Below are 18,233 nucleotides of genomic sequence, written 5' to 3' on the forward strand. Positions count from 1 at the left end.
TTTTCCTGCTTCTCCAAAACTGTTTCTGCTTCTCCTCAAAGACACTTTTTTTTCTTCAAAAGTTTGGCCAAACACTTCAACTTTAAAAAAAAACATTTTTTAAAAAAAATAGTGCTTCTAGCAGTGGCGGAGCCAGAATATTTTTTAAGGGGTATCAAAATATATAAAAGTAAACATACTAGGAGATTAAGGAGAGTCAATATATATATAATTTATTTTTTTGACTTACCTGCACAGTGTATTTTTCCCACGGGATGTCATTTGACACCTCTTCCTATAACGTGGCTCCGCCACTAACTTCTAGGATTGAAGAAGCTTGGCCAAACAGGCTATTAGTCTCCACATCAGATTTTTCGCTACTCTCAGTACAAAACATTAAATACTTCTTCCTTCTTTCCACTTGATACTTGTCTCCGTTGAAGGCTACTAAACAAAAACACAGAGACATGAAAGCATTTATTAGAAGACTCTGTTGGGGATAAGCAAATTATGGAAAAATACCTTCTCTTTCAGCATTGCATTTTTAGCCGCAAGGTCTTCTCCTGGATTTATTAGACAGCAAAGCATCAAACAAAAAACAAATAAAGCCTTTACAAATTCTTTCACATACACAAGCAACAATATCATGCTCATTAATTAATTGCTGCAGCCTTAGCCTTTCTTTTAATCTTTCTATCTGTTCCTTAAGGACTTGCATCTGAGTAGAAGAAGAAATATAAATGTTTAGTTCCGTAACATTTCGCGCTCGGATGGTGCTAACACTCCTTTCTAACTATTTTGCTATTTGTTGTAGTTCTTCTAGGGTGCAGGATCCCAAACCTTCTCCAAAGAGTCTCCTGATGATGCAAACTAGTACTGAATATATACTGTATTAGTAATACTGAGAATATTTTTTATCGGTCGTTTAGTCTCGTGTATTAAGAATAACATGTATTGCATAATTTTTTTGTTTACAAAATTACCCTCCAAAACATTGGAAAGGGTTTGGAAAAGGTTTTGAAAGGGTAGTTCTATCTTTATATAGCTTATGCATGTATTAAAGACCATGGTATTACTAATATCATAGTTTGCTACATATAAAATAGTACTAAATATGATGTGAAAATAATACATGTATTAGTTATACATAGATTGAAAAACACTACCAAACAAGGGATTAATAATAGCAAAGGTAATACATATATTATTTTCTCTAATACATCTTGCCAAACGACTCCTCATTGTTTTTCTTTATACACTATCACCGGTAAAAATATAACTTCAAATAACTGTCAGCGAACAAAAGTAAAACTAGTTGGAAAATGGAGAAGTTAAAATGCAATAACTCTTGGAGTAGAGTTTGGTTGAACCTCATAGATGTTTCTGTTAAGTCTAGAATTTTAATGATGATTAAAAACAAAAAGATTTGACTAATGTGAATCTACTTTGTGTGCAGATTCACTAATTAAAGCTATGGAGGCGTAAGAATCAATCAAAGAACTAACGGCTATGACATTCAAATTTGTCCATCAAAGGAATACAAAAAAGAAAGGAAATCAGTCAAACGGGCAAAAGAAAGGATACAAGGAAGGAAAGAAAATCAAACAAGTACGAGAAATCAGCGGAAGGCTCAAGAGCAAATGATTGTGAAGATAAAGGAGCTACTCTGCACATTAAGAATGAATCTGACTGTACTTCACACGCTGGATTCATAAGGCTACCCTTAGGTCCTACTCTTAGAGAATACTGCCGCAAAAGGAAAGTCGCACCATCAATGATTTTCCAAAATCTCGAAAAAGGAATCAGGAACTTTATCGAGCACTATTAAAGAAGAGGAAAAAGGTCGTGGAAGATTATGCAACTTTCATCTAATTTTTCAGTCTTTCTACTTCTTACTAAACATTGTATTCCTAAGTTTACTAGTGTATCAAAAGATAGAGAAAAAAAGAAAGTTATTGAAAGATTGTGTCAAGAAATTAGTTGTAACCCGGTGGTGAATATAATAAAATCACTCTCATTGTAATTGTTATTGAAGATTTAAGAAAACCTTTGTGACCCAAGAGAACTGGACGTAGGTACCACACCAAGTATATGAACCAATATAAAAATCTCTGTCTCTCCTGTTCATTTTTCGTTACTTTCCTTTACCGTTATTTGGTATACTAACTATTATCGGCAGAATCACGATAGTCAACTACAAGCCAAGTTAGTCAACTAAAAGAATTTTTACAATTCACCCCCTTGTACTTTAATTTCAGTTTCAAGGAGCTCTATCTTCTTCATCAAACTAGTTGTCTCATGCTTCAAATGCTGCATTTTCGTGTTCTTGTAAGACACTAATATTTGCTTGTCAATTCTTTCAGACAAGGAGACACAAAAGACAAGGCATAACCTGCATATTCTCTTCTACAGCTTCTTTTTCAGATTGAACTTTGTCAACTTCTTCCTATTCTTCTTCTTTTCTTTTCTTTTCAACAGTTAACCAACAGCCATATAGCAGAGAGAACTTTGAATAACCATCATTAAATAACTAACACAAGCAACTCTTGCAGTCCTTAAGCAATTAACCAATTGGGACATATTTCAAAGTAGGCCAATATCACACTTTTTTCCTTAATAACAAATAAACTATACTGCAGTAGTTAATCATATCTTAGGCTATATATATATATACTCTATCCTTTTTCCTTTATTTTCTAGGGCATCGGAGGATGACTATGGAGGGCGGTCCTCCACCAGGCAACTGATATGGAATTCGATTACTCGATATCAGCTCCTATTGGGTTTCCTTCCCTTCAGAGTTTGTCTTGAAGTATTTGTTAAGTATACAACAATAACAACAACAACAACAAAGCCGTAAATCGCACCAATAAAGGTATGGGGAGGGTAGTATTTATGCAGCTTTACCTCGACCTTGTACAAGTAGAGATGTTGTTTCCAATAGATTTTCTGATCCAAGCAAACATACAAATTACAACTGTATAGAGAAGAATAACAGTAGTGTAAAAGTTGAAGAATTAACCTAAAAAGCCACTCATCTAAACTCTTTAATTTAAAATAGTCGGCGAATGTATAATTTAATGTGAAATATATATATATATAACTATGTATAATCAATATATAATCTATGTATACTAACTAGAAAAAGTAAACATTAATTTGAAAGGCTATTTGTGTAACAATCCCGTAAAAGTTAGGAAAGTAGTAACAACAATAAGGAAATAGAAGAACCAAAATACAAGCAATAGAATTTTAAGCATATGAAAATACTAAAACACGCTACTACTACTGGAAGGAAAGAGAAGACATGCAGCGGCCTACTAGCCTTCTACCCTAATCCCCGCGCTCCACACCTGCCTATCAAGGGTCATGTCCTTGGTGAGTTGAAGATGTGACATGTTTTGCCTAATCACCTCACACCAATACTTCTTTGGCCTACCTTTGTTTTTCCTTAGAGCCACTATCATCAATCTCTCACACCTCCTCATTGGGGTGTCCAAACACCTCTTCATTGGGGTGTCCAGATACCTCCTCTTCACATGCCCGAACCATATCAAACTTGCTTCTTGCATCTTGTCCACGACGGAGGCTACACCAATCTTGTCCCTAATATCTCCATTAATCCAGACCATATCTCTCCTGGTATGCCCAAACATTAATCTTAACATCCTCTTCTCCACAACCTTTATTTTTTGGACACGAAAGTTATTGACTAGTCAACACTTAGCCACATACAACATAATGATACGATCCTATTAGCTAAGTCAGTTGTAGTTAGCTGTGTATAGTTACAGTTAGTTGCATTGGTAGTTAGAGTAAGTTAGTTGTTAAAATTTGTTAGCCAAACCCACGTGAATTGCGCGTGCTAGGCAGCTGAAGGAAAGGGGGATTCCCTAAAGTTAGTTATAACTAACTTTTCCACCTCTTACTATATAGTTTGATTTTTCTGAATTCTGTGATTTCAGGAAATGATTTGAAATAAGAAATTTCTATCTTTTCTCTCATCTCTCTCTCTCTTCAAACTGTCCAGAACTCCATTGTTGAGTTTTTGTCGAGCGCATTGTTCAAGGGTAATTCTTCATATTTGCCCTTTAGGTGAGCTTCATTTTCGTTCCTTTTCTGCAATTCGATTGAGTTCCTATCATTGATATCAGCGCACTCGCTCCTTGGATCTGTGATAATGGGCGATCATAACACTCGAATGCACGAGTTGAGAAAAAAAGTCGATAACCTCAGGGGATCGATAAAAGCAGTTACATCCTCTGTTTCAGAATTACAGAAATCAGTAGACAATAAGGTAGCTCAGGCTATGGAGGAAATTAGGAAGTTGCTGGTGAGTAATTTGACTACAACTGGAGTTCAAAACCATGTGTTTCCTGTGGAGAAAGAAAGACCAAATGTGGTAGTCCCTCGTCCTAGAGGCTATCAACCTCCCAATCGTGATTATCATATGGAGTTTCCTATTTTTGATGACATAGGGTTGAAGGATTGGTTGTACACGTGTGAGCAGATCTTCGCAGTTGAGGATACATATGAGGATTCTGAAGTGAAAGTAGTTTCATGCAAGTTGGAGGGAAAGGCACTACAATGGCACCAATCTTATATGAAGCACAGAGTGACTAGAGATTGGCCACGATGGGGTGAGTATGTGGCTTGCTTGTATGCCAGATTTGGATTTGAGCTATTCGATGATCCCATGGGAGATTTCAAAGATTTAAGGCAGGTAAGTTTAGTACAAGACTATGTTGACTTGTTTGATGAATATCGGAAGAATATGTTGTTAGCTATTTTATTAGAGGCTTGAAACCAGAAATTGGCTTACCTGTTAAGATGGTAACATCTAGATCATTAGCTAAAGCCATTAGTTTAGCTAAGATTCAGGAGCAAACATTGGTAGTACAAAAACAAGTCTTCATGATTTCATCAAATCCCTCCTATTCAACTAAGAATACCCAAATGTTTTCATCTATTAATTCCCAACCTTCCTAATCAAATACCCCAATAATCCCCAGATTTAGTCAACCCTTCAATAAACCTTCCAATTCCCAAACCTTATCTGCTAAACCTACCTATAGAAATGCCAAAAGACTAACTCCTGCTGAAATGGAGGAGAGGAGAAGTAAAGGGCTTTGTTACAATTGTGATGAGAAATACAGTTTTGGTCATGTTTATAAAAATAGAAGGCAGTTGTTTTCTATGGAGGTGGAGGAGGGATTAGAAGAAGTGGAGTTGGAACAAGATGTGATGCTTGATCCAGCAGAACTATTAACCATGATTGGTCAAGGATTGGAGACTGATGCTGAGAGGTCCATTCTACCTCATGTATCAGTTCATGCTATGAATGACCTGCATGATTTTAGGACTATGAGGGTAACTGTGTCAGTCAAGGGCAAGGCTGTGCAAGTCCTGATTGATACTGGCAGCACTCATAATTTTTTGGACCTTAATACTGCCAAAAAATTGGGGTGTGTATTAACATCCATAGCTCCTTTTGATGTGTTTGTAGCTGATGGAAATAAAGTACAAAGCAACTACATATGTACGAAGTTGGTGTGGAAGATGTAAGGTATGTCCTTTGATTCAGACATATTGGTGTTACCAATTGGAGGATGCAACATGGTTTTGGGTATCCATTTGTTGGTTACATTGGGGAATATCATGTGGAACTTCAAAAAGCTTAGAATGGAGTTCAGCATTATGGGGCACAAGGTATCGCTAAGGGGAGTACAACCTCCAGCAACCAAGATGACTCAACAAAGCAGCATGGACAAGTTATTGGCCAAACCTGCGGAGTTGTGCATGATATCGGTAGAATTGTTCATTGAGCACCAACAACAAAGAATGGAAGTTAGTCTGTTAGCAATGAAAGCTTACCCAAGGAGCCTAGTATGAGCTGGGAATTACAAGCTATTTTGCAGCAGTACATTGATCTCTTTGAAGAGCCAAAACAACTTCCTCCTTCTAGATTGCATGAGCATAAGATCACCCTGAAGGAAGGTACTTCTCCTATCAATATTAGACCTTATAGGTATCCTAATGGGAAGAAAAATGAAATTGAAAAAATGGTGAATGAGATGTTAGCTTCTAGGGTTATAAGACACAGTACTAGTCCTTATTCATCCCCTATTGTGATGGTCAAGAAGAAGGATGGATCCTGGTGTTTATGTGTGAATTATAGAGAGTTAAACTGTTGCACAGTTAAGGACAAATTCCTAATCCCTGTAATTGAAGAGCTGCTGGATAAATTACATGGTGCTAAATACTTTTCTAAGTTAGATCTAAGGGCTAGCTACCATCAGATTAGGATGTTTGAACCAGACATACCTAAGACTGCCTTTAGAACTCACCATGACCATTATGAATTCATGGTTATGCCTTTTGGGTTAACCAATACCCCTTCTACTTTTCAAAGCTTAATGAATTAGATTTTCCACAAATTCCTCAGAAAATTTATCCTAGTCTTCTTTGATGACATCCTCATATACAGTCAAAGTTGGACTGACCACTTATTACATTTGGATGAGACTTTTAAGGTGCTGAGATTCCATACCTTATTCATCAAACAGAGTAAATGTGCTTTTGGGGTCACCCAGATTGACTACTTAGGCCATATTATCTCTGAACATGGTGTTTTTATGGACAATCAGAAGGTACAAGGAGTGCTGGAGTGGCCACTGCCTTCTTCTATCAAAAGTCTAAGGGGATTCTTGGGATTGACTGGTTATTACAGGAGGTTTATCAAGGGGTATGGTATTATTGCAAGACCTTTAACTGACTTGCTCAAAAAGGAAAACTTTCAATGGAGTGTTGCAGCCACTACTGCTTTTGAAGAATTGAAGAGAGCTATCATTTCAGCACCTGTTCTAGCTCTCTCAGATTTTTCAAAAACATTCGTAGTTGAAACTGTTGCTTTTGGTGGGGGAATTGGAGCTGTTCTGGAACAAGACAATAAACCTATTGCTTTCTTCAATAAGGGTTTATCAGCCAAGAATAGGGCCCTATCAGTATATGAAAGAGAGTTGTTGGCCTTAGTGTCTACTGTACATAAATGAAGACCATATTTGCTGGGAAGACCATTCACCATCAGAACTGACTATCACAACCTTAATTGCTGGGAAGACCATTCACCATCAGAACTGACTATCACAGCCTTAAGTACCTATTGGAGCATAGGATTACTACTCCTAGCCAGCAGAAATGGCTAGTCAAGTTACTTGGTTATGACTATTCTATTGCCTACAAGAAGGGAAAAGAGAACATTGTAGTTGATGCTCTATCCAGGAAGGAAGAAGACATTCAACTCTATAGTATTTCCAGTATCAACTAAGATATTTTGGAATCAATTAAAGCTTCCTGGACTCAGGATCCTACACTCCAACAACTTATCATATCTATAAAAGAGGGCAAAACCACTAAACCTTACTATAGGTTTCACAATGGTATTCTAAGCAGAAAGAATAAATTGGTGATTGGTGCTGATAATGTAATCAGAACTAAGCTTTTATCTTATTACCATGACAGTCCTATAGGAGGTCATTCTAGCATTACAGCCACCTTGAAAAGGCTCAAGCATGATTTCTATGGGAAGAAAATGAAGCAGGATGTTTACAACTATATAAGGAGTTGTGATGTTTGTCAAAAGTGCAAAAATGAAACTGTGGCTTATCCATGGTTGCTCCAACCCCTGCCTATACTAGAAAAGATTTGGCAAGACATTTCAATGGACTTCGTTGAAGGGCTTCCTAAAGTTGCTGGAAAGGAAGTGATTTTCGTGGTAGTGGATCGACTGAGCAAGGCTGCTCATTTCATAGCTCTCAAACACCCTTATACTGCCTTGGAAGTGGCTCAGGTGTTCATGGATCAGGTGTTTAGACTTCATGGAATGCCTAAATCCATAGTGTCAGATAGGGATGTTGTGTTTACAAGTAAATTTAGGAAGGAATTGTTCAAATTGCAGCAGGTTTCTCTACTAACTTCCACAGCTTACTATCCTCAAACAGACGACCAGACAAAGGTAGTTAACAGATGTGTGGAATGCTATCTTCGATGCATGACATTTGAGAAACCAAAAACCTGACCACAATGGTTACCACTAGCAGAATGGTGGTACAATACCACTTATCACTCCAGCACCAACATGACCCCTTATGAGGCAGTCTATGGTCAGAAGCCTCCTCCCTTGCTCCCTTATATGAGTTTTGACTCCCAATTGAACTTGGTCGATAGAAGTCTCCAGGCTAGGGAATCCACCCTCAAACTGCTGAAATCTCAGTTAGAGAAAGCTCAGAATAGAATGAAGGTCCAAGCTGACAAAGGAAGAACTGACAGAACCTATGCAGTGGGAGATTGGGTTTATGTCAAGCTACAACCTTATAGACAGCTCTCTCTTAAGTCACATGGCTTTCAGAAACTCTCACCCAAGTTTTTTGGACCTTTCAAAATCCTTGCTAGGGTAGGAGCAGTAGCCTACATATTGGATCTGCCTGCTGGTACAAAGGTTCATCCTACTTTTCACATTTCCCAACTAAAAAGGAAGATTGGATCTCACTCAGCCACAGTTACTTTACCTGTGGTGCTCTCAGAAGAGGGTCATGTTCTATTGGAACCTGAAGCTCTACTGGATAGACGTATGATTCAAAAACATGGACGAGCTGTTTCTCAAGTCTTGGTCAAATGGTTTAATGCTGCTCCTGAAGATAGCACATGGGAGGATTACTATGTCCTTAAGCAGAAATTTCCTTTGTTTGATCCTTGAGGACAAGGATTGTCTGTAGAGGGGGCTAATTAATACGATCCTATTAGCTAAGTCAGTTGTAGGTAGCTGCGTATAGTTACAGTTAGTTGCATTGGTAGTTAGAGCCAGTTAGTTGTTAAAAATTTGTTAGCCAAACCCACGTGAAATGCACGTGCTAGGCAGCTGAAGGAAAGGGAGATTCCCTAAAGTTAGTTATAACTAACTTTCCCGGGTCTTCCTATATACTCCCTCCATTTCAATTTATGTGAACCCATTTGACTAGGCACGGAGTTTAAGAAAAGAGAGAAGATTTTTGAACTTGTGGTGTAAAATGAAGCAAATATATTTTGTGTGGCTATAAATCATTACATAAAGGTAAATTGTTTCCAAATAGAGAAATAAGTCATTCTTTTTGGCACGAATTAAAATGAAAATAGGTTCACATAAATTGAAACAGAAGGAGTAGTTTGATTTTTCTCAATTTTGAGATTTTATGAAATTTTTGGAATAAGAAATTTCTAACTTTTCTCTCGTCTCTCTCTTTCTTCAAACAGTCCAGAACTCCATTGTTGAGTTCATTTGAGCATACTGTTCAAGGGTAATTCTTCATATTTGCCCTTTAGGTGAGCTTCATTTTCGTTCCTTTTCTGCAATTCGATTGAGTTCCTATCACATAATAAGTCTAACTATCACTTTGTAGAACTTACCTTTAAGTCTTTGTGGCACGTTCTTATGTTTTATCACGTAAAATATCGGATGCTAGACTCCATTTCATCCACGCCGCTCCAATATGATGCTTGACATCATCATCGATCTAACCATTTCCTTGGATTAGTAAACCAAGGTACTTGAAGCTGCCTCCCTCAGAGATGACATGTGAATCCAGCCCCACTTCCATGTCAGCTTCCTGGGTAGTGTTATTAAACTTGCACTCCAAGTATTTCACGTGGTCCTGCTCAACTTGAAACCTTTAGACTCCAGGATCTGCCTCCAAACCTCTAGCTAGCCTAGTGTTAATTTCGTCTCGCGCCTTGTCAATCTGTACTATATCATTTGCAAATACATATACTATGGCACCTCCCCTTGAATGCGGCGCGTAAATACATCCATCGCCAAGGAAAATAATAATAAACTAAGAGCTGAATCCTGGTGTAAGTCTTGTTAAGTATCTCCTAATGAACCAAAAAAAAAGAATCTCGTGTCACACTTTATTCCTTTCGTGTTTAGTAGTGGTGTCAACTGTTCGGTTCGATCAAATATTTTTTACCATTATAATTATTTGGGTACTATATCATGTGTATGTAAAATTAGACTTTTCGAAACGGGAGTCGCACAAATATTAAGATATTTCATTTGTTATGTAAAAAAAAAAATTAGCTTTAACAAAACACATAATTTGTATATTTAGACAATATTAATTTGAATCACAATTGTGTGCATTTCCATCATACCCTTTATCAAAACAAACTCTTCCTGGTGATATCAAAACGCCGGTATGTCAGAATATTTTATCTACCTCTCCAAGAAAATGGATACTCCGAAATAGATTTTAAGTTTGTTGGATATTACAGAATTGGGTTCATTTTATTTTAGGCCCAACTTGTGTTAGCCCAAAATTTTATTTTGTTTTGCATATGGAGACCCGACCCAGTCTTGTATATAGTTAACCTATTAGAAAAACAAAACAAAATTAAGGAAAATAAGATTTTTCTTTCTCTCTCTTCGTCTATCTTCTCTCATGGCACATAGGGTTTTCCTCTGCATTTGTTCTTTCATTTCTACTCCGTCTTCATTATAACATAGTATCAGAGGGTCAATCGATCCATCTCATCTTTAGCTCTCGACCGATGGTAATCGTGCTAGGGTTTATTCGCATCTTCCAGCTTGTTTTACGATTTTGCTTTTGGTGACAAATTTGACAATTTCTGGACGATTTTCTTCCATCTCTTCATCTTTTCAACTATTGATGTTTCGAAGGCCTTACTTCTTCAGGTTGCGAAGAAGATCGATACAGTTTTATTTTCCAGTACATATAATCACATATTAGGGTTTTCTGAGTTTTAATGTTTTGCTCTGCTGGTTTGATAACTGATTCATCGGTTCTTATCGCTAAACAAAGTTTTGATATTTGATAATTCCTCCTGTTGTTGTTCAATTTCTGTTGTTGTTCGACATTCTTGCTGAAATGAGTAATAATATGGAAAATACTGGTTTGCATGCAAATGTACCAGGAAATTCTGATGGTTTTACTGAATTTACCCTAGATCCATCCCATCCTTTATATATACATCCTTCTGATAGCCCTGGTGTTCAGCTGGTTACAGTTCTTTTCAATGGAACTAGTTTTGTTATATGGCGCAGGTATATGCTAACATCTCTCTCAGCTAAGAACAAACTAGGACTAATCATTGGGAAAATAGCTCAACCTGCACCTGACTCTTCCTATTTTCCTTTCTGGGAAAGGTGTAACAATATGGTCAAGGCCTGGATCACTAATTCACTAACTAGGGAAATTGCTATAAGTGTTGTGTGTCTTAGTACTGTCAAGGATGTATGGATGGACATAAATGAAAGGTTTGGACAATCTAATGCATCTAAGTATATTCAACTCCAACAGGAGATCAGTTCTACCTTTCAAGGTTCTTCTGATATAGCCATCTACTTCACTAAGATGAGAAGTCTGTGGGATGAGTTGAACTCTGCATATATTCGGCCCACATGTTCATGTGGTGCCCTGCCAAAGTTCATTGAAGATCAACATCTCTTTCAGTTCTTGAGTGGACTGAATGATTCCTACTCAACAGCTAAAAGTAGCATTCTTATGATGTCTCCATATCCTTCAATCAGTAAAGCTTATTCTCTTCTACAACAAGATGAAAGTCAGAAAGAGACTCATTCTTTTTCTCCTGAGTTTTCAACTGATTCAGCACCTTTGTCTATTCCATCAACTCAACTTCACCCTAATAAACAATACACTCAGAAAGTCAATTTTCAATCCAAGAAGCCTTCATCATCTACTACTGTATCTTGCAAGTATTGTAAGAAAAATGGTCACACCATAGAGAAGTGTTACAAACTTTATGGATTTCCTCCTAATTTCAAATTCACAAAGAACAAGAGATCTGCTTCTTGTGTCCAGATGGAGGAATCATCTTACTCTCCTATTGTTCTCAAAACATCTGAGGCTCCAGTTTATGGGTTTAGCAAAGAGCAATATAACCATCTCATGACCTTACTTCAACAGACACATATTTCTCCCAACTACGCTCATGCTAGTGCTGCTGTAGACAGTGGTGGATATGCTCATTTGCAGGTGTGTCATATCTTCCAGTAAAGGAAATGCATTCTTTAGCTCATTCTTTGTCTGCATCTTTTAATTTAGATAGAAAACCTTGAATTCTGGATTCTGGTGCAACAAATCACATGACTCCATACAAACAATTTCTTCATAATATTCAACCCTTAACTTCTCCTTTTTTAATAACCCCGCCAAATGGATATAAAGTGAAGGTTATTTGTACGGGTTCTATGTACCTTAGACATGATATAGTTTTGCATAATATCTTTTTAGTCCCTTCATTTCAATTCAACCTTCTTTATGTACACAAACTTCTCCTTCAATTTTAGTGTATGGACATATTTACCAGTTTTTCTTGTTCTTTACAGGGCCCTTCTTTGAAGAGGCCATTGAAAATTGGTAAAGAGGCTCATGAATTGTATTTTCTACTGCCAGACATGCCTTTACTTTCTGTTCATGATTCTTCTGTTGATTCTAGTAATGCTTGTAATGCTTGTGTTGATCCCTTACCCCATAGTCCCTCTTGTATTCCAAATTCTACTACTAATAAAATGAATTTAGTTTGGCATCAAAGTTTAGGGCATATGCCCTACAATAGAATGACTTCAATTCCTATCCTTTCTGATAAAATCACATCCAAACAACATTTCTTATGTACTATTTGTCCCATGGCTAGGCAATAAAGATTACCATTCTCAGATAGTACTATCAAAACCACTGCACCTTTCCAATTAGTACATATTGATGTATGGGGACCTTACCACACTAAAACTTACAACGGTTTCAGCTATTTTCTCACTCTAGTTGATGATTTTACTAGAGTTACCTGGACTCATTTACTTTCCTATAAAGCCAGTGCTTTGTCTATCCTAAAAACTTTCACTTTAATGGTTAAGGTTCACTTTAATTACTCTATTCAATCCTTCAGATCAGATAATACATATGAATTAGGGAGTAGCATTGAAGCAAAGACTTTCTTTGGTGATAATGGCATACTTCACCAGATCACTATACCACATACCCCCCAACAGAATGGAGTTGTTGAAAGAAAACATAAACATCTCTTAGAAACTTCTAGAGCTCTAATGTTCTAGTCCAACATTCCTACTAAATATTGGGGTGATTGTGTCCTCACTGCTACCTACCTAATTAATAGACTACCTTATTCTATTTTAGGCAATTCATCTCCTTTTGAAAAACTGCATAGTACACCACCATCTTATGATCATTTGAGATCTTTTGGATGTCTTTGTTTTGCAACTACACCAAAACTTGGTAGAGATAAATTTCAATCCATGGCAATTGCATCTGTTTTTCTAGGATATCCATGTGGTAAGAAAGTTACAAACTACTTAACCTCTCCAACCATTCTATTTTCTTTTCCAGGGATGTACTATTTCATGAATCTATTTTCCCTATTCTTCCTATCTTCCTTCCTCTATTTTCCATGTCTCTTTTCGTGATCCTTTTGCTGACCCTACAGATATTCCTGCTTCATTCTCTCCTGTCATTTCTCTTTCTCCCACACCTGGTTTCACATCTGAACCCACTCCTTCTTTCATTCCTCCTACTATCTCTCCTATCTTTCCTTCCATTTCTTCAATTTCTTCTTTTCCATCTTCTCCCTCTCTTTTACTAGATACTTCTATTCCACTCCTTAGGAAGTCCACTAGAGTTCAGCAACCTCCTACTCATTTGGCAGATTATGTATGCAATTACGCCCTTCCTTCAGACTCTCTTTCTACTCAGTCCAAAGTTCCCTCTACTGATATGCCCCTGCATGAACCTGAGTTCTACCAACAGGCTGTTTCTCACCCCGTTTGGTAGCAGGCCATGCTACAAGAATTCAAAGCTCTTGAGGCAAATAACACAGGGGACATTGTTCCTCTTCCTCTCAACAAGAAGCCTATCCCATGCAAATGGATTTATAACATCAAACAGAAATCTGATGGGACTGTGGAGAGATATAAAGTCAGGCTTGTAATAAGAAGAGACACTCAAAATGAGGGCATTGATTATTTTGAAACTTTCTCTCATGTGGTCAAATTCACCACCATCAAGTATCTTTTTTCTCTTGCTATCAAAAGGGGATGGATTGTACATCAACTTGATGTTAACAATGCTTTCTTCTATGGTGATATCAATGAGGAAGTTTACATGACAATTCCTCCAGGATTGTTTGTATCGGGTCCTTCATCTTCTGGTTCTTCTAACTTGGTTTGCAAACTCAAGAAATCACTATATAGCCTCAAACAAGCTTCCAGACAATGATTTTCTAAATTGTCTGAAGCTTTGTCATCTAGAGGCTACATTTCAAGCAAGAATGACTATTCTCTTTTTACAAAGTCTGTTGGCTTTTCTCTCAATGTATTAGCAGTTTATGTTGATGATATTTTGTTGGCTGGTAATGATATTACAGAATTGGGTAATTTGAAGACTTTTTTGGATGATCAGTTTAAGATTAAAGATTTGGGTGAGGTCCATTATTTTCTAGGTCTAGAAGTGTCTTCTCTTCCTGATGGTTTTTTTATGTGTCAACATAAATTCACTTCTGAGCTGCTGACTTTAATTGCAATTATTTTACCCCTGTGATTACTCCTTTGGATCCTTCCATAAAGTTAACCACTGATATGGGTGCTCTTATGTCTGATCCAAGCACTTTCAGAAGGCTTGTAGGTAAACTGAATTTTCTTCTGCATACAAGGCCTGACATTGCCTTTGCTGCCCAACACCTGAGTCAGGTCCTTCAGTCTCTTCAGGTTCCTCATATGCTATAAAATGCTGACATGCCTCCGGTCGCTTTTTCTGATTCTGAATGGGCTGCTTGTGCCCAATCTCGAAGGTCTATAACTGAGTATTTCATTACTCTTAGTGGATCCCCTATTTCTTGGAAAAGCAAAAAGCAACCGACCATTTCCCTTTCTTCTGCCGAGGCAGAATATAGGGCTCTCAGAAAGGTGGTTGCTGAAGTTTCTTGGTTGGTCAGAGTCTTGGCTGGTTTGGACCTCACATTTTCTGCTCCTGTTCCTATATTTTGTGATAGTCAGGATGCGCTCCATATTGCCAATAATCCTGTGTTTCATGAGCACACCAAACATATTGAAGTTGATTGCCATTTTGTTCGTGATTGCTTAGCATCTGGGTTGATTTCTTTACATCATGTTTCATCCTCTTTTAATCTTGCTGATATTTTGACGACGCTTCTTCCAGGTCCAGCTCATCACAATCTGTTGTGCAAGCTTGGAGTGCTTCCCCCTCCAGCTTGAGGGGGGGGGGGGTGTTGGATATTACAGAATTGGGCTCATTTTATTTTAGGCCCTACTTGTAGTTAGCCCAGATTTTTGTTTTGTTCTGTATATGGAGACCCGACCCAGTATATAGTTAGTCTGTTAGAAAAACAAAACACAATTAATGAAAATAAGATTTTTCTTTCTCTCTCTTCGTCTATCTTCTCTCATAGCAGATAGGGTTTTTCTCTGCATTTGTTCTTTCATTTCTGCTCCGTCTTCATCATAACAAAGTTCAATTTGTTTTTTTTCTCTCCACCCGGACCAATTCACCAACTCGGCTTCTTAGAATTAAGGTGATTTGTTATCTACACAATGATAATATGTTCTATCATTATGGAAGAAGCTCCGGGCAAGATATGCGCTTCTTCAAGAATTATTGTTCTGTCTTAAAATGGTTACTAAGTTGCTAAAAAGAAAGGATTCAATAGAACCACTTTCTTACCTTTAGCTTCGCCCCTGGTTCAGTGTTTATGCCAAATCAATGACTGTATACATGTGACTTTCATACACGTATGTATCACTTAACTATAATTAGATGGTACGCATATCCAATTCAGTTTTTAACAATTGCAGTTAAATTATTTGGTTTAGTATAAATATTTATCTCACATGTGCACAACCTTTGGCTTCTTATTGTTTCCGTTTATGTAAATTTGACTCCTTGACATAGTTTAGGGATCCAGTAAGGAGATGTTTGGTTGGAGAGATTAGGAAAAATAATTTTTGTATTACTAGTCTGTTGTTGGCCGTATAAGGAAAAATATTCCCTCATAAACAATGCAGTATTTAGTTGGTTGTACTAAATAATTATTATCTGCACTAAATCATGCAGAAATTCACGTATATATCATTTTATGCTGCATATATTATGCAACAAAAAAACATGTATTAGCAATAAAAAAATATTTAAAGATAATTAATGTACTATAATTCGGGCATAACTCATATGTGAACCGAACCATCCTTGGTTTAAATAGGTATCCTTACCCCAAATAATTAAAAAAGGACCAATTGAGGGTTTCACTGACAAATATAATTATTATATCTTCCCAAAGCACATATAGTGATTTGGGAAACTCGTACAAGTATATCTGCCCAAGATTCTCAAGGTGTGTTATAACCTTCCTAAGCAAGACAGTAAGCATGATCAAGCCAAGTACTAACTTGACAACTGGCTCCCAAACTTTGCTTTGAAGTTAACAGTAAACCTCTTACAACGATAATCAAATCAAGAAACTCAGTTCCCTTTTAACTTTGTCAGTTAAGCACCCATTCGTTTAGTTTATTAACTTTGTCAGCAGATTTATGCTTATTCTATCAAGTTCAAGGAAAACAATGAATATTTATGACAATACCTTTTAACCCTCAGTCGAGAGATATATTAAATCTTTGGTAGATTGATAGGATGTATTAGGAAAAATAATATATGTATAAGCTTTGGTATTATTAATCTCTTATTTGATAGTAGTATTTTTCAATTTATATATAACTAAAACATGTATTAGTTATACACCATATTCAGTATTATTTTTAGGGGCGGAGCTAGAGCTTCGACAACAGGTTCGGTCGAACCCAGTAGCTTTAATCCAAACTATATATTTGTCTTAAGAAATTTATTGAAATAGGTACAAATTCTTACTTTAGAACCCAGTAACTGTGAGCACGTGATTTTTGCTTCACGAGACAATCGCTCCAAAAGAAATAAAAAATAACAACAATTGATCCCGTTGTACAATTTTGGGATTTTTACATGGCACTTCGTTAATTGTTTATGACTTTGGCCCATTTTTACTTTATTAAAACAAAATACAAAAAAATGTACGTGTCATGCATAATCTGAACCGTAACATGGTTGTTAAATAGAAAAGCATAAACATGCATCTTTGTCCGTGATTTTGTTTTGTTTGATTTTTACCTGTTTTGAATTATTTTAATGTGTGTGCAAATAATTGTATTAAGTGTTTATTTTAATTTGATTTTACTTAGTTTTGTATTTTTATAATAAAAAAAAGAAAAAAAAAAGAGGCCTTTCCTTTTTCCGGATTTGGGCCAATTTGTTAAAATTGGCCCAAACAAACAATGCCCAAACCAGGCCTGCCCGGTCCAGTCCGAGTTGATACCCAGGGTGTCCAAACGACGCCGTTTTAATCCAGCCTGATCTGGGCCGTTGATCTCAGATTGATCAATGGCCAAGATCACATTTCCCATACCCACGAACAAAACCCGACCCGTTCCACCCGGACCAGCCCAAACCCCCTTTAGTTGAAACGACACCGTTTCCCCTAAGCCCTTAGATCCAAGCCATTGATTTCAGTTGATCCAACGACTGAGATCAACCCACCCATTCCATATATAAGCCCTTTAACCTTACCTTGCCCCCCATCTGATACCCCAGCTCCCGTCTTCACCATATTCCCCATGAAACCCTAGAGCCGCCCCTGTATCCTTCACCATAAAAAGCCGGCGGCATGGACGCCGGTGACCCTACCCTCAACACCATAGATGCTCCTCACCATCCTGAACCCAAATCCACCAACCACACACCTCGAATCCCATCCCACCTTCTCGAATCTTCATTTGAAGATTCGAGTCGGAACCCGATTTACACCAAACGACCCCAGTTTCACACCAGACACTCCCCAGACCCCTCGTGACCAAACCATGCTTGGTTTGGTCCGAATCTGATCAGGGAAGCATGAATCCCGGATCTGAGTTTTGGAACTTTGTGATTCTTCGTCACTGGTCCATATCCGTTCAACCGAAGAGATTAAGGTCTAATGGACTTTAATCAAAGTGTTTCTCATCTGAGAAACACTTCGATTAAAGTCCGTTCAGCCTTAAGAAAGGTCTGTCCGAGTCCGAGTTAAGGTTTTGATTTTTCAAGGTTAAGGTGAGTTTCTTTCTTTTCTTTATTTGTTTTGGTCCATGTGAT

The 18,233-nt window shown here is 37.3% G+C and overlaps 1 protein-coding gene and 1 long non-coding RNA gene across 3 annotated transcripts in view; one reads left to right on the plus strand and one right to left on the minus strand.

The window, feature by feature from the left end:
• Positions 1-232: 232 nt before the first annotated feature.
• LOC138888575 (uncharacterized) overlaps positions 233-18,233 on the minus strand; it is a 42,428-nt gene continuing 24,427 nt past the window's right edge. Inside the window, exons 2-3 of one of the 2 annotated variants that reach the window (XR_011405978.1) lie at positions 502-542; positions 233-423 (exon numbers count right to left, since the gene is read on the minus strand). This is a non-coding gene — a long non-coding RNA (uncharacterized lncRNA). Of the gene's footprint in view, positions 427-501; positions 543-18,233 lie in introns of both variants that reach the window. The other variant, XR_011405977.1, reaches the window with a different exon arrangement.
• Positions 10,434-14,191, plus strand: LOC138888571 (uncharacterized). Its single transcript, XM_070170461.1, has 2 exons — positions 10,434-10,705; positions 11,075-14,191. Exons 1-2 carry the CDS (start codon positions 10,680-10,682, stop codon positions 12,045-12,047), a joined length of 999 nt encoding a protein of 332 aa, XP_070026562.1. The 5' UTR covers positions 10,434-10,679; the 3' UTR covers positions 12,048-14,191.

The sequence above is a fragment of the Nicotiana sylvestris genome, chromosome 1 (assembly GCF_000393655.2).
Source record: "Nicotiana sylvestris chromosome 1, ASM39365v2, whole genome shotgun sequence".
Taxonomy (NCBI): domain Eukaryota; kingdom Viridiplantae; phylum Streptophyta; class Magnoliopsida; order Solanales; family Solanaceae; genus Nicotiana; species Nicotiana sylvestris.

Bases quoted from the DNA above. Each gene is read 5' to 3' on its own strand.
- LOC138888571 (XM_070170461.1), top strand. From the start codon at position 10,680: ATGTTTCGAAGGCCTTACTTCTTCAG. The intron at 10,706-11,074 runs GTTGCGAAGAAG...TATATGGCGCAG, and splicing joins CGAAGGCCTTACTTCTTCAG to GTATATGCTAACATCTCTCT.